This window comes from Phyllopteryx taeniolatus, chromosome 2 (assembly GCF_024500385.1).
Source record: "Phyllopteryx taeniolatus isolate TA_2022b chromosome 2, UOR_Ptae_1.2, whole genome shotgun sequence".
Classification (NCBI taxonomy): domain Eukaryota; kingdom Metazoa; phylum Chordata; class Actinopteri; order Syngnathiformes; family Syngnathidae; genus Phyllopteryx; species Phyllopteryx taeniolatus.
In genome coordinates, this window is record NC_084503.1 from 5,310,044 (window position 1) to 5,331,003 (window position 20,960).

The following is a 20,960-nucleotide window of genomic DNA, read 5'->3' on the forward strand; positions in this document are numbered from 1 at the left end:
CCCTAACCCTAACCTAACCCTAACCTAACCCTAACCCTAACCCTAACCCTAACTAACCCTAACCCTAACCCTAACCCTAACCCTAACCCTAACTAACCCTAACCTAACCCTAACCCTAACCCTAACCCTAACCTAACCCTAACCCTAACCCTAACCACTAACCCTAACCCTAACCCTAACCCTAACCCTAACCCTAACCTACTAACCCTAACCCTAACCCTAACCCTAACCCTAACCCTAACCCTAACCCTAACCCTAACCCTAACCCTACCTAACTAACCTACTAACCCTAACCCTAACCCTAACCCTAACCCTAACTAACCCTAACCCTAACCACTAACCCTAACTAACCCTAACCCTAACCCTAACCCTAACCCTAACCCTAACCCTAACCCTAACCCTAACCCTAACCCTAACCCTAACCCTAACCCTAAACCCTAACCCTAACCTAACCCTAACCCTAACCCTAACCCTAACCCTAACCCTAACCCTAACCCTAACCCTAACCCTAAACCCTAACCCTAACCCTAACCCTAACCCTAACTAACCCTAACCCTAACCCTAACCCTAACCCTAACCACTAACCCTAACCCTAACCCTAACCCTAAACCCTAAACCCTAACCCTACCCTAACCCTAACCCTAACCCAACTAACCCTAACCCTAACCCTAACCCTAACCCTAACCCTAACCCTAACCCTAACCCTAACCCTAACCCTCGCCCCGGGCCCTAACAAATAACAACTTATCCTAACCTCTTCCTAAACTTAACCAATTTGAAAATGGACTATCTCAAACCGAGGGTCCTAATCCTAAAATTGATATTTGGAATACTTACCTGTTTGGATTTAAAAACAAGAGCTGACGTCATCGCAAAAGGATGGTGAAGGACCGCCTCCCCAAAAAACTAAGATCAGCCATTGGATCATTGACCCGGAAGCGTAGTCACGTGGTCTAAAAATAAAAGTAGGCGGAGACTCGGCCGCCCCCACCATTTTGCCCAGCTGCTCGACGAGAGAGAAAAACATCTCCTTAGCCGCTGAAGCCAACATAAACAGTAAGACGGTTAATTAACCACTTCACTAATAATAATTATTCGCTTCTTTACTTATTTTTCATGGTGCCCAAGCCTGAGGAAGACCCTAGAAGGTCGAAACGTCGCGACGGGCACTTTATAGCGCTTCCTTTTTTTTCCTTTTTTTCTCCGTTTGGAAATGACCTCATTTGGTTACTTCTCGCCACTAGAGGGCAATACAGCCCCGTACATTACACAGGACACACATAGGCCAAGAAGGGCACTCACACAAAAAGACAACACGTCGTTCTTTCTCTCTCTCTCTTTTTTCTTTCTTTAATCAAAAACTAAGAAAAGTGGATAACAGTAATAAAAATAAGAATACATTTATAGAAAAGAAAAACACAAAACAGCCTAAACAAAGGAGGTGACTCAAAAAAAGCAAAAACGTGCTGAATAAATAAATAAATAAATAAACAAAAAACCAAAAACAGCGTAACCAAAGGAGGTGACTCAAAAAAAAGCAAAAACGTGCCGAATAAACAAATAAGTCAATAAACAACAAACCAAGCTTGGGAATGATGAAAGGACAAGTGGTTCGCTGTGGGCGAAGACACGCCCGGACTGACCCTAAAGCCAAGAGGTGCAGATTCGGGGACCAACCGCCTCGGCACCGGGAGGGACGAGAACACTGGGGGATGGACTGTGCATTACCTCCTCCCAACATAACGGGAGGAGAGATCTTATCGCTCGCCCTAACCCTGGACCTTTACGTGGCTGAAGACAGTCGCAACCCTCCCTTGTACCCCCCTACCCACCCTTGAGGACTTGCAAGCTGCCAGAACTAAGACAAGAGCGTGCAAAATCCTCTCGGACCCTGCGCACCCCGGTCACCGGCTCTTCCGGCTCCTTCCCTCAGGTAGGCGCTACCGATCAATGCAAACTAGAACTAGTAGACATTCCAACAGCTTCTTCCCTCTTGCAATCAACTTCTTGAACAGCTAACTTACAATTCCATTACAACAAGCTGGCAATTTTTGGACTTGAGTTCGTTGTCACATTTCTGTATTATGTATTACTCGTGCACTCACTGTAGTTGTCTCGCCGTGCTGCACTATTTGCATATAGTGGCCACTCATGCCAGAGTAGCATCTGCTCCATTTGCACACTGATTGAGGAGTATCTGTAACATTTGCACAACCATTGTCCCAGATTATCGCACTACTCGTCACTTTAAACCGCATACACTCCTTGAAGTCTCAGTGCCCTTTGCACAATGGTCATTGCACCGGACTATTGCGATATTAGCCATTCGAACTGAGGACTCTGCATCTTTTTGCACAATTGTTGTTTGTTGTTGTTTTTTGTTAATGTCTTTATGTCTCCAAAGTGTTCTGTAAATTGACTGTCTGTTGTACTAGAGCGGCTCCAACTACCGGAGACAAATTCCTTGTGTGTTTTGGACATACTTGGCAAATAAAGATGATTCTGATTCTGTACGGAGGACCGCGTTTGAGGTGGACCCCGGCATCCCCAGGCAAGGACAGTTGAGGCGTGTGGGGTTACTTCAGTTGCTCTGATTTCTTGAATAGTTAAGTGGAGGCTCGTTCTGAAGTGGGAATGTTATTTTGTGTTTATGCTTACAATTATTTGTTTGTTATCCTGGGTTTGTTTCTTGTTTAATAAAGTGTTTGTTCAGTATTATAAATTTCAAATCAAATTACACACAGTCACACAGGCGCACACACTCGCGCACACACACACACACACACGCACACACCAAGGTTAGGATAATATACGAAAAGGAACTATATATTTTTTTTAAAACCCAAATTGAAAAAAACATTTTCGTCCGTAAACAAAATAAAAACGAGTCTTTTTAAATAAACAATAACTAAGTGAAACGGAATTCAAGGTCCCCTTCCCCAAATTTCCTGAAATTTCAAAATAAAAGCCTGAAATGGAATTTTCTTTTTTACCAATTTAGCTATAACTTCCTTATTTCTCAATGGATTTTCACCGTTCCTACTTCTACGTGTTCAACTCATTTCACTTCATTCACTACCATTCCATCTTACTGAACGTCATTCTACATCATTCAATAAGATTCAATAACATTCCATGTTATTTCTACCAGCATTTCAGCATTCACACACAATTTCTTCAGGAATTGCCCTTTCTCGTATAATATAATATAATATAATTAATACAATATATAATATAAAGAAATTGGTTCTCAATGTCTCAAAATATATATGGACAATATCTTGGAAACAAAAACACAGATCAACGCACTGCTGACGCAGACATTTACTAATAAAGTTTTGGTGTTTTTTTTTTTGTTTTTTTTTAAAACCTTCGGTCATGTGACATCATCACGAGCGAAGCCCCTGAAACTAGCGGAAGCAGAGGGACTTTTCGCTTCCCACCATCTACAATCAAAGCAGGCCGCTATTAATTAAATATCCGACAGAGCGCTCTGAGTCGCGCGGTTTTCTGCACAGTCATCAAGAATCACCGAAAATGACGGTGGCAGTGTTTTTTGGCTGTACCTTCATTGCCTTCGGCCCTGCAATCGCTCTGTTCCTGTTTACCATCGCCCGGGAGCCTCTGCGGGTCATCTTCCTCATAGCAGGGTAAGACCTGATGAATCAGCGTGGCATATTTCATGCATCGCTTGTCATTATTGGGACAAAAACACGTTTACACGGTTGTGCTTCGATCGATAAACTCCAGTCGCTGTGCAGCTAGCATGCTAGCCGAACGCACCATTAGCTTTCTCTGTTTTGATTAAAAAAAACACCTACCCTTCCGTTTCCAGTGATTACTTAGCTCGTCAGTTTAGTCATTCTCTTTGTATAGAGGAGCTGGACTAAATAGAGACTAACAAAGGTGTCTTGATGATTGTAAAGGGTGCGTGTCAGGTTTCCGCTCTTCTGTGAAAAGCACCCATTTAAGGCGGGGCGAATTTTACAATTGAAGGTTTCTTGACACATTTCTCACTGCGGTCAAGCCAGCCGCCCCTCATTTTGTTCATACAAGGCATTACGGCAATAGGTCGCCAACGAGCGGCGAAAGCCACCTTCAAAATAAAAGCCTCCCAATAATACGGATGTCAGTGCTCTTCGGTTAAGGAATGGAACCGGCAAAGTTAATTTGAATCTTGAGATGCATTAAAAAATCTACTTTAGTCGATATCTTAGGAAAAATACATTTGTTATGGACTGCACTTATATAGCGCTTTATCTACATCATCACAGTGCCCAAAGCGCTTTACAAAGCCTCTCATTCACACACACATTCATCAACCGATGGGCGACTGCTGCCATGCAAGGCGCTGCCAGGCCCACTGGGAGTAAATTAGGGTTCAGTGTCTTGCCCAAGGACACTTCGACATGCGGACAGTCGTAGCAGGGATTCGAACCTGAGCTGAACCTGAACTGAGCCAAAGCCACCCTAAAATAATCCCATTGCTATCGCAAGACAAGTCCAGATCCGTGTGACAGACCACCAAAAGAGGTGTGATGAAGATCTGATATTGTATTTCAAAATAAGTCTCTGAAAACTGCATATTTTGCTGTCATTCCCCCTGACTGGAAATATCTGTTAAGTCTTTTTAATGAGCTATAGTAACACCGGTCCAGTTCTCGGGGGCACTACACCACTCCAGGTCTCCAACAAAAGAGGTCCCATTCAAATCTGATGTGGCATTTCAAAATAAAAGTCCCATGAAATTGGTATATTTCAATGTCACTACCACGGATTAAAGAAATTCATTAAAAAAATCTATGCGTTATCGCAAAAAAAACCGATCGAAGCCACATGGCCAGCTTCTTTGATCGAAAGCGCCGCCGTTTGGGTTCCGGCGGTCGCCCGTGCACGTGGTGGCCAGAGGACAAAGGAAGGGGGAGGGGGTTGGCCGAAGCCACTCCGCAGCTGGAGCGCTGTTAGCAAAACACAAGAGAGCACGACCCAAGAGCCAGAGAAGAGGCGGGAGTCGACGGTAAAATACCCAGGAGGTGTGTCTATGAGACGGGGAGACTGAAGACCACGCCCGTCGACTAGAATTTTAGTCTACAATTTAGCCATAAAAATAGTGTAAAAATCATATATTAATATAAAATACTCCAAACCTTGTACTCTTACTCATAAATCAAGCACATAGAATGATTGTTTAAACTTCAGTTTTGGCAGATCAACTGCTTATTGTTTGGCTTCAAATCAAGACGAACAGTTCTCAAAATCTCACAGCTGGTCCCGCAAAGCCGACACAGTGACGTAGACATCAAGGCATGCATTTAGAATTTTTCTGCAGAGTTCGTGAAATATCAAAACAGACATTTATCTTCAGTTAAAGAAACCTTGAATGAGTCCCCACACATTGCAGTAACTCTCAAACGCCAGCAGGTGTCATCTGCATTCCAGCAATGTTCCCAGTGGTTGAGAGAGAGTCCAACCTTTTGGTCACTCTGTCACTTCAAAAGGAGGAAAGGAGTCTTTGATGACTGGAATCCAGATTTGACGTCAAGCTGCTCATTAGTTTAAGATCCGGGTGAGATGCCCAGGCGTCCTTTGGTGGCCGGCTCGCACAGCGGGGCGGCTTGGGAGAATGCAGTTTATCAAGTTGTTGGGGGGGGGGGGGGCGCAGTGACAACCGGGTCAGAGTCGCTACACTATTGACCTGAAAATTTCACCAGATGTTGGGGACAACCCAAGTAATCCATACATACAAATAAAGTAGAAAAGATAAGATCAGAAATTAATTTAAATTAAGTTAACTATTAGTGGAAGAGAGTGTTTTTTTTTTTTGTGATTTAGTTTTCATTTTTGTACATTCCATAAACCTGCCATTTGAACAGGGATGTGCAGACTTTTTATATTCACTATAGCTTCCTTTCACCTCCTTTAATAGTTGTATTACTGACTTTGTTTATTGTGTTAACAGAAATAATTACAGCGGTTGAAATAAGTATTTAACACGTCACCATAGAGTCATAGTGACAGACAGAACAAATGAATGGTCTTCCATTAGATGGCAGGAAGTACATACGGTCATTAAAGTATCCACTTTTTGTGACTTTTTTGTTTTTTTGGTGTGCCGTGAGATTTTTCAATTGTAAAATATGTGCCTTGGCGCCATAAAGGTTGGAAATCACGGCTCTCGTCTGATCGTGTATTCTAATCAGTCAGCTCAAACCAACATTACAACATGACAGAAATAATGGGTGCTATCTTACTGAAATGAAATTACTTTCTTGTAATTAAATCACCTACACCGAAAGTTTAGAGCAAGATTGGACAGAACGCTGGCATATTTACGTACAACCATTCACCGTGCGCTAGCTTGCTAGGCTGCATACCGTTTTGTTGCCTGCTTGCGAGACGTATCGGAGTACAAGATTTTATTGCAATAGTCTGACAATTGAAACAAGAAATGTGTCTTCTCGTCTGATGCGGGCATCACGTGTTGTCTGTCGGGGCACTGCTCACGTGTTTTCCACGGAAATCGTTCGATCGTGTTGGGTGGCTGAGCGATTGGAGCGCCGCAATTGACCGGGGATCTGTCCGGAGTGTGCCCCTCTTCTCACCCGAAGTCAGCTGGGTAATGTCAGCACACCTCTGAGTCTGTGACCCAAGGCACATGCTCAAAAGAAAATGTCTGGACCACTTCAATGGTTTCTAAAATAAACGCATCCACTTTCAAAGCTATGATTTCCTCCAAACGTCCAGTGTAATTGTTCAGGAACATCTCTGAAAATACACAATCTTCAACTCTAGGAGGAAAGTCCACCATGTTTTTACATTCTTTCACCTGTTTTTTTTGTGTGCTTGTTTGCTTCCAGAGCGTTTTTCTGGCTTGTCTCTCTCCTATTGTCCTCTCTGGTTTGGTTTATCTCCGTTCAGGTAAGTAATAAGGACAGTGCGGTTCAGCAGAAAGGACTCCTCATATTTGGCGTGGTGCTGTCCGTCCTCCTGCAGGAGACCTTCCGCTTCGCTTATTATAAACTGCTGAAGTAAGCTATCCCACACAGTTGTTATGTTTTTCCATAGTGCTGCAACAATACATGTCGTGGAAACCCGAAATATCAATGCCCGTTATGTCGTACAACTTGTAATCCACCAATATTTCTGGAAAAATACTTGAACGATAAAACTGCTGACATCCTGTGTGTCAGTCAGCATATTGTGTGAGTGAGGCTTCAATTCAGTGAGCTTCTTAAAGATCCTGTTCCATCAGAATCATTTTTTTTCTACTGTTTTATGCATGAGTCTGTGATGTGGTTTAAGTTGACATCGATGCAGTTTGTCGTTTGAATGCAAAAACCTTTGAATACCAAAACCTTTGAATACCAAAACCTCTTGCAGGTGACAGGATTTGAAATCGCTGACAGTGTTATGCAGTTTTGGTAATTAGTATTCCTATATTCATCTGCAGGGTTGGCACTGGGTCATGAAACAACGTGGCTAAACGGTATTAAAAAATCTCCTAGCCACACTTGTGTGTACTTAGCCACAACATCCCGTGTGTTTATGTGGCCGAACCTTCACACCTATCCAGTCCTCGCCACTGGGAGGTCTGTAAGCTTTTAACCATGTGGGCCCAATTGAAACTACCTCGTCATCAATCAAGACTAGGACTTTATGATTTGGGGAAAATAATTAGACTTTACACAGATCTTATCGGCCTAATCGGTATCGGCCGATAATTAGCATTTTATACTGATCGTTTTTTTTGTTTGTTTAAACTAACAACGTTTTTATGCTGTATGCATTCACGGTTCGCTAATTTTTTTTTAGATAGTGCTTTTTTGAAACGCATTTGATTGATTTCTTGAGCTCTCAGTACCATGAGGCACATTAGGCTGCAATTGTCGTTTCTGTTTTTCAGAAGTTACTGGCAAGGTGGAAGAAGCAGTTTTTTTTTTTTCTGCTGTTTTTAGTTTGCATTGATCGTTAGCGCCTACCTGAGGGAAAGAGCTGGAAGAGGTGGTGACAAGGATATGGAGGCTGCAAGAGGATACTGCATGCGTTTGTCTTAGTTCTGGGAGCATTCAAGTCCTCAAGGGAGGGTAGGGGGGGGGGTACCGAGGATTTTTTTCGGCAGTCCTGATTGTCCGTCGCAGTCGGAGTTTGCCCTTTTTTGTGGCAGGACCAAACCAGACTGTGATGGATGAACACAGGACTGATTCGATGACTGCTGTGGAGAACTGCCACAACAGCTCCTGTGGCGGGCTGTGCTTCCTCAGAAGCTGCAGGAATGACATCCTCTGCTGGGCCTTTTTGAGGACGGAGTTTATGGATCCCACTTCAGGTCCTGATAGATTGTAATTCCCAGGAAGTTTGTCTCGACAGTTGACACAGGGCAGATGGACAGTGTGAGAGGCAGCTGTGGTGAAGGATACTTCCTGAAGTCCACGAACATCTCGAGACTTTTGAGCGTGTACAGCTCCAGGTTGTGTTGGTCGCACCAAAGCTCCAGAAAAACAGACCTGTCACTGTCTTTGATGAGGCCAATGGCTGTGGTGTCACCTGCAAATTTCAGGAGTTTGACAGCTTGAAATTGTACTTTTCAAATCTGCAGTAGAAGGTGTTGAAGTCGTCAGCCAGTTATTTATTGTGCTCCACTTGGGGGTTGATGGTCGCTTGTTGTTGGTTAGTGAGGTCCTCCATTCGCAGAAGACTATTTTTCATCTTTTCTGCATAATTTCTCTTTGCGATGTTCATTTCTTTTGTGAGCTGGCTTCTAGCCTGATTGTACGAGGCTCTGTCCCCACTTGGATCGCTCTTTAGCCTGGCGAAGTTGCTGAAGTTTGGCAGTGCGCCACGGCTTGTCACTGAACGTCCGAAATGTCTTTGTTGCTACACGCATCTTTACAGACAGTACGATAGGATGTGACTGGCTGCCAGTTGAAGTTTCAAAGGCACTCCAATCTGTGCAGTCTCCATTGTTGCTTCATTGGTCCACTTCTTCACTGTTTTCACCACAGGCTTCACACATTGAAGTTGTGGCCGTATTAAGTGAATGAAACGGTGATCAGACGAGCCCAGGGATGCATGGGGAATAGCACCATGTGCGCCATTTACCCTTGTGCCCCTCTGGAATAAGTAGCGATATGAAAAAAAAATGCACAGGCTCTTAAAAGTGTCCTAAGTCGGTCATATATGAATATTTTTTTCTTTTCAACCTCTCAAAATGTTCAGCAGCTTCAGACCTATCCATCATTTTTTTTTATGCCCTCTATGAACAATAAAAGCATGATTGTGTTTTGACCCTAACCCTAAATATGCCATATTTTCATCCATCCATTTTCTGTCGCGCTTCTCCAAACGCGGGTCGCGGGCGTGCTGGAGCCCATCCCAGCTGCCATCGGGCAGGAGGCGGGGTACACCCTGAACCGGTCGCCGGCCAATCGCAGGGCACAAACAAACAAACAACCTTCCGCACTCACAGTCACACCTACGGGCAATTTAGAGTCTCCAATGAATGCATGTTTTTGGGATGTGGGAGGAAAGCGGAGTGCCCGGAGAAAAGCCACGCAGGCGCGGGGAGAACGTGCGAACTCCACACAGGCGAGGGCGGGATTTGAACCCGGTCCTCAGAACTGTGAGGCAGATGTGCAAACCAGTCCCCCACCGTGCCGCTATCCTCCCTGCTGTTTCCATATTTTCAAATAATAATAATAATTTAAAAGTGGAATATTTGATGTGAGGTAATTCGAGCCTCGAATAAGTCATAACAACATAGATTTGGATGCAATAAGAATTAATCTAACAAACCAAGTAACAAAAAACACCAACCAACTACAATGAAACAATAATAAAAAAAACAAAACAATGAACAACAGGGAATTGACTATTTCAACTATTTTAGGGTTTCTCAAAACAATCACCACATACACCTGTTGTGTTTTTTCTCAATTTTGAGCACTGATTAAACGAACGCGGTGGTCTTGTGCACATGACGCACTGCTTGCGCTTGCCGCTGCTGGATCAGCGTCTCATGCTACAATGCATACGTACTATTCACGTCGGTGGACCCTGGATGGCAGGAGAGCAAAAAATACAGGGGACGACAATTTTTGGACAAGTTGGGGAAGGCCCTCATCGCGCCTGCAATCGTACGGAGAAAGCATCTCCCCGGGCAAGAGGCTGCAGCCAGCCTGGTGGAGCAAGCTTACCGTGGGGGGGGGAGCAGAGCGATGAGGAGGAGCATATGGTAAAACGGGTCAAGGGCCACCTGAGGGACCACCGGCGGCAGGAGTAGGTGCCACAAACCTCCAAATAAATAAATCAGATGACCTCAGGTGACAACTACTCCAAGAAAGCTTTGACGGAACAAACAAATAATTGAAGCATAATTGTGCTTACTTGGTCCAGGTGATCGATAGCGCCTTTGCAGGCATTAGAGTCTAGGAGGATCTGGGGCGGTTTCTTCCCCTTTTCCGCTACCTTCGGCTCACCATGCTCAAAACGAGTGCATTTCCCCCCTTCTTAAGGACATAGGATACCAATGTCCTGTTTTTTGTGAACGCAAATCAGAATCCGAATCATCTTTATTTGCCAAGTATGTCCAAAAAAACACACAAGGAATTTGTCTCCGGTAATTGGAGCCGCTCTAGTACGACAACACTTTGGAGACAGAAAGACATTGAGAAAAAAAAAAACAGTCACTGAGCATTAAAGGGTTGCCAGTTATCTGGTAATGACAGTACATTATTATTATTTATTTTTTTGACAATTGTGCAAAAAGATGCAGAGTCCTCTAGCACTTAGAGCAAAGGGCGCCGAGACTTCAAGCGAGTAGTACGATAGTCTGGGACAATGTTGATTGTGCAAATGGAGCAGATGCTACTCTGGCATGAGTGGCCGGTATTGGTCAACAACAGATACGCAAATAGTGCAGCGTGGCGAGACGACGACAGTGAGTGCACGAGTCATGTAGAATTGGCCCCACAGAAATTTGACAACAAACTCAAGACAAAAAATTGCCAGCATGTTGCAATGGAATTGTAGGTTAGCTGTTTAAGAAGTTGATTGCAAGAGGGAAGAAGCTGTTGGAATGTCTGCTAGTTCTAGTTTGCATTGATCGGTAGCGCCTACCTGAGGGAAGGAGCCGGAAGAGCCGGTTTTGATTGTCCGTTGCAGTCGGAGTTTGTCCTTTTTTGTAGCAGCGCCAAACCAGACTGAGATGGAAGAACACAGGACTGATTCGATGACCGCTGTATGAACTGCCTCAGCATCTCCTGTGGCAGGCCGTGCTTTCCCAGAAGCCACAGGAAGTACATCCTCTGCTGGGCCTTTTTGAGGACGGAGTTGATGTTGATCGCCCGCTTCAGGTCCTGAGAGGCTGAGTAGCTGCTGAGGATGCTCGGGCTTGTTTCTTCGCACTGTACCGACCAGCGCCACCGTTTTCTACTGCAGCTCCGCAGCTAAAGTGAAGGATGTAAAAAAATAAAGAAAGAAATAAATACAAAATCTATGGTAACAGTGTGGCCCTCAAGTCAATTGTAGAGCTCCAGGACCACCCACATTCCCTGTTTTTTCTCCCTCTGCAGGTCTCCCCTGTGTAGACCTGAACTCCAGGGTCTTCATTTTGTGCTTTATCTTGGTGTCACCAACACCCTCATTGGAAACTTTACACTCCCACCTCTGGTGTGTAGTGGCAATGAAAATGCATTCTATGATAGGACCAGTTTAATCGAAAACAATTAGAGACAATGTACATAAGTAGGGGGTCTCCGCTCCAGCTTTCCATCAGTTTGGGGTCCTTTGTCTGGAACTTGGTAAAGACCCATGACGTAAACTATTAAAAAAAATAGATTGGGTATCGGTGGGGGGTGTTATCGTGCATTCCCTACTTTCTGTCCATAAGGCGTATTTAGGTGGAAGAAAATAACCTGAATGAATGAAAAAAAAATCGGGAAATGTTCTAATTGCATGGACAAAAGCCCCCCCCCCTCCGAAATGATATGATAACACTTTAGTTTATCTGCTGTGTCTGTTCCATTTTTCCACCTTCCCTCTTTTCGAGTAAAGGCTAATTGTCCCAGCGCATATCTTCAGCAACTGACATGCAAACAGTTGCTGCTTCTTGTTAACAATGTTGTTGTATGGCGTCTGTCTGCAGGAAAGCAAACGAAGGCCTCCTCACCCTCAGTCAGGAGGAAACCATGCCCATCTCTATCCGACAACTGGCCTACGGTATACTTCCAAAAATAACGAGATAACGGATTCAAAATCTGAGCTCAATTGAACAACCATGTTTTTGTTCAACTAATATGTTAGGCTATACTGTAAATTGCTTTCCATTGATTTAACTGTTGAAATCACTTCATGCTAATTCAGCTATGCAAAATCAAGACTTGGCCATTGAACTCTCACTGTACAAAATTATACAAAGATCATTATATTTATATTGGACAGATGTTTGATAACACATTATTTTGTCCTTAAAACAATACACCTCAGTAGTTACCTTTCAGAAATGATTTTGATTGTGTGACATATTTGAAATCTTCCCCATTGTGCGACTAATAAAGGTCCTTCTAAGTACAAACTCACCTGCCTGTCATACAGATGTTCCTTTACTTGTGATCTGTCTCAGTGTCTGGCCTTGGCTTTGGATTCATGAGTGGCGCGTTCTCCGTGGTGAACATTCTGGCTGACTCTGTTGGCCCGGGCACCATCGGGATCCATGGAGACTCGCAGCACTACTTTTTGTCTTCAGGTACCACTTCATTCTCCGCTGCATGGCCATATTATATGGAGACGCTTGTAATTCTTCCGTAACAACTCACTTACACTTGAAGACAGAATTACCAGACCCGCCCCCGACCCCATTAAAATTTCAGTTAAAGTATTTGCCAAGTGCTGTTAGAGAGCCCAATGCATTTTTAACACAGGTTTTCCAAGCATCCCACTTTCATTTTGGATTTTATACAGCGATTGTGTACCAATGTTCATTATCATTTTGAGATACAAGTACCGTAATTTCCTGTGTATAATGCGCATCTTCCTCCCCCCCCCCCCCCAAAATTGTCAAAAGTCAATAGTGTGCATTATATATAGGTATAGGGGAAAATGTTAAAAAAAAATTTTTTTAAAAAAAACCTTCACATTTTAGAAATGTGTGACGCCATCTAGTGGTTTTGAAAAAGCTGTACACTTTCATTCCAAAATGCCACCGCCACCTAGTGGTTATAAAAAAGGTATAGCCTTTAACCTGATGAATGAACAACCATCATTAATTCCTTTATGGTTATGTTTTGTTTAATGATAATGCCTTTCTAAAATGCGTGACCGTTTAATTTGAATCCCATTAAAATTAATTTAAATGTTTTTCGCCTGGTCCTTCATGTTTTAAGAATTGCATCCATCTTACAAATTCTTCCTAGGTAATCAAACATATGAGTACAACGTGCTTAACTTCAGAATAATTCTTTGGAAAAAAACTAACAAAATACAGATAATACTTCATGTTTTGATCATACGGGTAGAAGCAAAATCATGCATTGTAAAAATTCACTATACATAGGTAGAAGGGTTTTACAGAATTTTGAGGTCAACTTTGGGGGTGCGTATTATCCATGGCACCCATGGATAATACGCACCGCATTATACACGAGAAATTATGGTATGTGCCGTGAGTTCAATGGTAACTTTTATTAGCTCGTCAGTGTTGGTTTTCATTCATTGTGTGTTAGCGTTTAGCTAACGATTTTTGTAAACAAAAGCGAAGAACATTGACCATTCAGTAGGTGTAATTCTTTTGTTATGCAAGTTTAGTTTTGCAGTGAACTTTAAGTGAAGTGTCGGTAAACAACTAAGCAAGCAACAGTCACACTTACTCCCTGCTACCATGTTAGCACATGAGCAACCTGTTGTTGTGATCATGTGGGCTCTGCATGGCATCCTGGCGCCGCTGGATGGAAGTGCTGGAGCGGCGCATGGAATGGACTGCTTGTATAAAGGCTTCGTTATACTCGCGCGGATGGCGACCACGCTGACGTCACTGCGGCTGTCCCTCGCGTAGTTTGCCTTTATACTCGAGCGCAAGTCGAGCGCGCTGTTTTGAAAGTGTGCTGCAGTTTGACTCCAAGTTGGGGGTGTCGCTACGGCTGGTATTGGATAGGACACAACAGGCTGGAGTTTCCTCTGGATTTTTTTTGTCCATTTCCGGTAGCCGTTTTTACTTTCCTTTCAGTAGCAAGGAACAAAGCAACAATGGCGACCGCGACAGAACAAATGGACCTAGACGACCAGATGATACGTTTAGTTATGCTACAAAATCGATCGAGAAAGCGGCGACGTAGATGGTATGTAGAACCAAGGGGCACGCGGGTACGTCATCACAGCATGTGACTAAAACGGACCAATCATGAGAGATGATCTCCGCGGCGTTTGAAGCGCAGCAACTATTTTTGTCCGGTGCGTGGCAAGCTATGCAGAGGTTCTGCACGGGGCAATTCGTCTGTCACGTGATGCGATGCGGGCGTATAAAGAGGCCTAAGAGTGGTAAAATCAGAGATTTTAGTAAGATCCTGTATGCTTTTTTTAAATCAAGGACATCAGCGCGATTTACGATCTCAAAGATCAGATCGGGACAGCCCTACTCTTCATATGACAAATATCACAAAACTCACAAATCAGTTGAAATCACAAAAATCTCCCCGTTCTCCTGATTTATGTTTGACTGAGGCAAACTTCATAGTGTACGACAAACGGGTGAATGATGTGAGAAACGGTGAAATGTCCAGTATCATTTCAACTCTTTTCTCTTCCTTAGCATTCATGACGATGGCCATTATCCTTCTCCACATGTTCTGGGGTGTGGTCTTCTTTGATGCCTGTGAAAAGCAGCAATGGTGGGCAGTTGCTACCGTTGTCATCAGTCACTTGGTCGTTTCCTGTCTGGTGAGTGATGTGCGAGGGGAAGGCGGGTTGGTGGCTCACGCTGAGAAAACGCAAGATCGCCTACGCCGGCCGCTTTGCGATCATGTATCCAGTTCACATACTGAAAACCGAAAACTATCAAACAAGTGAAGCGTGTTTGTTAATAGCGGCACGGTGATGCACATTCACTCACAATGTATGTGAACCTGAAGAAGCACATTAAGCTGCAGTACAGTGGGTACGGAAAGTATTCCATTTTTCACTCTTTGTTATATTGCAGCCCCTTATTCAGACCCTTTACTGTGACACTCATTGAGTCCAGCTGTGTTTGATGATACTGGTTGGACTGGGATGTCACTTGATTACACACGCCACAGGGCCATCAATCGACCATATACAGCGGCTGAAACAACTTCATTTCTGACCTTATTTGTTCTACTTTCTCTGTCTGTATGGATTACTTGGGTTGTTCCCAACATCTGGTGAATTCTCCACGTCAATAGCACCGTTGGAAATATATTTAGTGATAAAAATGGTGACGTGTTAAATTGATTTCAGCCGCGCTATGTGAAATAAGCGTAAATGTTAACGCATGCATTGAACAAACTACTGGTAACAAACACATTAATAGCAAAGGTGAATATATTATATATATTTTTTTTTTTTGACTATAATAATTCAAATGAGGATAAGACGAGAGAGATGGGAACGCCACGCTAATCGCTAAGCTATCACATGACATCGCAAAACCCCCAAATTGATAGCATGCTACAGTACACTTGTCACCTCGGTCTGGCTGAAACCACATTGCAGCAGAGATGAGCCAACTGTGAAGAGCAAAATAGTGCATGTATATGGAGGGAAACCGTTCCATACAACGCTAGGCTGTACAGAGACGAATTGGTAAGTCACTTGAGAAAGCGAACCCATCATTTCAAAGTACATAACCTTTATTAGTCCCACCACGGGGAAATTTGCATCATTTGAGCAACAATACTGGATCCCGAAAATACAAAAAGAGCATGCAAGAGAAGACACTTGGCTCCAAATGTTTCCGGCATTACAAGGTTGATACAATAAATATATATAAAAATAAATGTTGAAGCCGTAATTTATGAATGATTATGGATTAATAATTATGTCGTGAAATGTAACATGTTCTTGTATGAGAAGCGCTAACGAATAAAGTTGGATTGATTTGATTGATGATCTTGTTCGGTGTTTGAACTTTCGGCCTTGGGCTCCTCGGTTGCAGTTTCAGTTTATTTTTTGAAAGGGGACAATGCAATTTCATAAAACACATGAAGTACACATGGTTAAAAAAGCCAGAATTAGCCAGAAGGCTAGTTTTCATCTGTAGTCCCCTGGCCATGATGTCAAAAAGCAGTCAAATACATCTACAAGACAATATTATACAGGATACATCATCAAACTATACTATTAAGAGAGAATAAAACCATCATTTTTTGGATCATAACAAAAAGACAACATAACATTCTTGTCTTTTAGTGTTGCCAGCTATATGTGTTAACTAGCCACATTTTCAGTTTTTTTGTGAAGGCCTTGTATGTTGTAAGCAGTTTAACCTCCTTAGGTACTGAGTTCCTCTCACCAGCGCTCCTCACTGACCAGGCTGACTTACTGAAAGTGCTCCTGCGCAGAGGAATGAGACAGTCAGCTCTGACAGAGCCTCGAGTGACACGCTCAGAGCTGTTTCTTTGGCTGATGAACTCAGCCAGAGGAGCTGGGGCCAGATCATGCAGTACTTTATAAATCAAATTTAAATCTGCAAATATGTGAAGACGGTCCCAGTTTAAAAGACTATTTTTTTAAAATTGCACAGTGATGATAGTGCCTTGGTTTTTTATCCATCACTTTAATGACTTGTTTGTACAAAACTTCCAATGTTTTTTTTGCATTCTTACCAGCCTGGGACCAACTGGTTATGCAATAGTTAAAGTGACTAAGAATCATCGAATGCAGGTAAATTTTTGCAGCTTCAGTTGACATTTCATTCCGAATTGCACGAAAATTTGCGAGGTTTAATTTGATATTTTTACACAATTTGTCAATATGGGCTTTAAAGGAAAGCTGTGAATCAATTATTAACCCAAGATATTTGTATTGGCTGACAATTTGCATTTTTTCTCCATTAACAAGTATGTCGGGGTCAGGTGATACTCTATTTTTTTAAATTAAATACATGCCTACAGTTTTAGAAACGTTTAGCTGTAGACAGCACTCCTGCAACCAAGTTGTGACACAGGACATTGTATGAGTGAGTTTAGCAGCAACAGTATCTTTGGAGCAACCATGAACAAAGAAAACTGTCATCTGCATACATTACACACTCTGTTTCTGAACAAACCGTGGGCAAATAGTTGATATAAAGACTAAATAAAAGGGGGCCTAATATAGATCCCTTGGGACTCCAGAGGTTAGCCAAAGAGACTCTGATCTGCAGTTAACGGATACAGATTGTGTTCGGTCATGCAGATATGATTCAATCCAGCTCACAGCTTTGCGAGATAAGTTAAATTTTGAGAGCTTGGTAAGAACAACAGAGTGATTTACTGTATCGAAAGCTTTCCTGAGGTCCACCCTTGTCGAGAGAAGATTTTATTTTCTCAATGAAGAGGCATGTAGCCATTTCAGTAGAATGCTTGGATCTGAAACCAAACTGCATGGCTTGGAGAGAGGGGGAGCTGCTGTTTAAATAATGGACAATCTAAGTTACAGCAACGTTTTGCATTTCGGCCTTATATTTTGAAATTTAATCAAATTTGGGGAACAGGAGTCATTAACACTGATAACTGTTGCTACTTCTGCGTGTTGAGGTCGTTTAAACCAAGCTTTTAATGACTCCTGTTCCCCACATTTGATTAAATTTCAAAATAAAGGGCCGAAATACAAAATGTTGCCGTAACTTGCTTATTTTTCAACGGATTATTACTGTTGCTACTTCGGTGTGTTGAGGTCGTTTAAACAAGCTGTTAATGACTCCTGTTCCCCAAATTTGATACAATTTCAAAATAAAAGGCCGAAATGCAGTTACGGCACAGCTTGGTTAAAACGACCTCAACAGGCAGAAGTAGCAAGTTATAATCCGTTGAAAATTAAGGAAGTTACGGGAACATTTTGCATTTCGGCCTTTTATTTTTAAATTTAATCAAATTTGGGGAACAGGAGTCATTAACAGCTTGGTTAAAACGACCTCAACACGCAGAAGTAGCAAGTTATAGTCTGTTGAAAAATAAGGAACTGATGGCAACACATTGCATTTCGGCCTTTTATTTTTAAATTTAATCAAATTTGGGGAACAGGAGTCATGAACAGCTTGGTTAAAACGACCTCAACATGCAGAAGTAGCAACAGTTATAATCCGTTGAAAAATAAGGAAGTTACGGCAACATTTTGCATTTCACGCTTTATTTTTTTTTTTTGAAATTTTATAAAATTTCTAGAGCATGAGTCATTTACAGCTTGGTTTAAACAACCTCAACATGCAGAAGTAGCAACAGTTATAATCCGTTGAAAAATGAAGTTACGCCAACATTTTGCATGTCGGCCTTTTATTTTTAAATTTAATCAAATTTGGGGAACAGGAGTCATTAACGCGGATTATAACTGTTGCTACTTCTGCATGTTGAGGTCGTTTAAACCAAGCTGTTAATGACTCCCGTTACCCAAATTTGATTAAATTTCTAATTAAAAGGCCGAAATGCAAAATGTTGCCGTAACTTCCTTATTTTTCAACGGATAACTGTTGCTACTTCTGCATGTTGAGGTCGTTTAAACCAAGCTGTTAATGACTCCTGTTACCCAAATTTGATTAAATTTCTAATTAAAAGGCCGAAATGCAAAATGTTGCCGTAACTTCCTTATTTTTCAACTTCTGCGTGTTGAGGTCGTTTTAACCAAGCTGTAAATGACTCCTGCTCTCGAAATTTAATAAAATAAAAAAATAAAAAGGCCGAAATGCAAAAATGTTGCCGTAATTTCCTTATTTTTCAACGGATAACTGTTGCTACTTCTGCATGTTGATGTCGTTTAAACCAAGCTGTTAATGACTGCTGTTACCCAAATTTGATTAAATTTCTAATTAAAAGGCCGAAATGCAAAATGTTGCTGTAACTTCCTTATTTTTCAACGGATTATAACTTGCTACTTCTGTGTGTTGAGGTCGTTTTAACCAAGCTGTTAATGACTCCTGTTCCCCAAATTTGATAAAATTTCAAAATAAAAGGCCGAAATGCAGTTACGGCACAGCTTGGTTAAAACGACCTCAACATGCAGAAGTAGCAACAGTTATAATCCGTAGAAAAATAAGGAAGTTACGGCAACATTTTGCATTTCGGCCTTTTATTTTGAAATTTAATCAAATTTGGGGAACAGGAGTCATTAACAGCTTGGTTAAAACGACCTCAACACGCAGAAGTAGCAAGTTATAATCAGTTGAAAAATAAGGAAGTTACGGCAACATTTTGCATTTCGGCCTTTTATTTTTAAATTTAATCAAATTTGGGGAACAGGAGTCATTAACACGGATTATAACTGTTGCTACTTCTGCGTGTTGAGGTAGTTTTAACCAAGCTGTTAATGACTCCTGTTCCCCAAATTTTATTAAATTTCTAAATAAAGGGCCGAAATGCAAAATGTTGCCATAACTTCCTTATTTGTCAACGGATAACTGTTGCTACTTCTGCATGTTGAGGTTGTTTTAACCAAGCTGTTAATGACTCCTTTTCCCCAAATTGGTAACATTTCTAAATAAAAGGCCGAAATGCAGTTACGGCACAGCTTGGTTAAAACGACCTCAACATGCAGAAGTAGCAACAGTTATAATCCGTTGAAAAATAAGGAAGTTACGGCAACATTTTGCATTTCGGCCTTTTAATTAGAAATTTAATCAAATTTGGGTAACGGGAGTCATTAACAGCTTGGTTTAAACAACCTCAACACGCCGAAGTAGCAAGTTAGAATCCGTTGAAAAATAAGGAAATTACAGCAAAATTTGGAAGTTTAGGCTTTTATTTTGAAATTTCATTAAATTTGGGGAGCGGGACTTGTTCACAGCTTGGTTTGAGTGAGCTCAACACGTCGCAGTTTGAACAGTGTAAAACACCAAGCCAGCGACGCCTATTATACATTTGGGCGTCGAATAAAGCGCAAAGTTTGCTAAACAATTGCGACCGCGGAGCAGCAACGCTGCCGCAGACGTCATATTTAAGAGACAGCCCCGCCACGAGGACGACGGCAATTGTGCGTTACAACACCGAAAAAAAACTCGAAACGCATTCGCACCGCTCGGGCAATGTGTAAAATGCCACGCCAGTGACGCCAGGAAGCCTATTGTGCATTTGGTCGTTAAGTAAAGTTCAAACTTTGCGCTACAAAATGGCGACCCCGCAAATACACTGAGCTGTATAAGCACAAACTAACCCTAACCCTAACCACTCACAAGACACTATCAGACTCCGGGTGGGTGCCCGAGTCAAACATGTCAAGAACGCGCTCAAATAAGTCAAGATACAGCAAAAACAACATTAATTGCTAGAGAGCGTGAAGCAGCACCCTCAACTTGACTGGAACAAATGAAAGAGAAAGTCACGCCACTCACCTCAGGCGTTTAAGCGATCCAAATGGAAATTGGTTTACTGCATTAACCAATCAGCTTAGTTTGCGTACCTTTTGGCGCCAAATGCGACCAAACAGATGACTAATTCCTAATTATTTCCGAGAACGGTCCAGTTCTCGTGCTTGATTGAAGTCATTCACGTGATGCCCAAGTCTGCTCGGAGGAAAGGTTGTCAAATGTGTTTCAGTTGCATCACAGTTATTATTTTTGAAATAACTCAATGGTTCAGGGTCACTACACACAATGGAAGTCTTTCATTCGAATGTTATATTTTCAAAGAAATTTAGAAAACAAATATTCCCCAAAAAGTTTGGATTCTGCAGCTTTTGCCATAAATGTAGTACAATTTTTACATAGTTGTTTAGTTTGCATTGATTCTCATGAGGCCACAATTTGGGTATAAGTGCATTAGTTT

The 20,960-nt window shown here is 42.2% G+C and overlaps 1 protein-coding gene across 3 annotated transcripts in view; it reads left to right on the forward strand.

Moving 5' to 3' along the window:
* Nucleotides 1-3,376: 3,376 nt before the first annotated feature.
* The window catches only part of LOC133469136 (gamma-secretase subunit Aph-1b-like), a 34,245-nt gene continuing 16,661 nt past the window's right edge, over nt 3,377-20,960 (forward strand). The window contains exons 1-6 of one of the 3 annotated variants that reach the window (XM_061755847.1): nt 3,377-3,650; nt 6,858-6,918; nt 6,994-7,028; nt 12,143-12,216; nt 12,620-12,742; nt 14,801-14,928. In XM_061755847.1, the coding sequence (XP_061611831.1) occupies nt 3,538-3,650; nt 6,858-6,918; nt 6,994-7,028; nt 12,143-12,216; nt 12,620-12,742; nt 14,801-14,928 (534 nt within the window). In that variant the 5' untranslated portion in view covers nt 3,377-3,537. Of the gene's footprint in view, nt 3,651-6,857; nt 7,029-12,142; nt 12,217-12,619; nt 12,743-14,800; nt 16,115-20,960 lie in introns of those variants that run through there. The other 2 variants (XM_061755827.1, XM_061755837.1) reach the window with 2 other exon arrangements.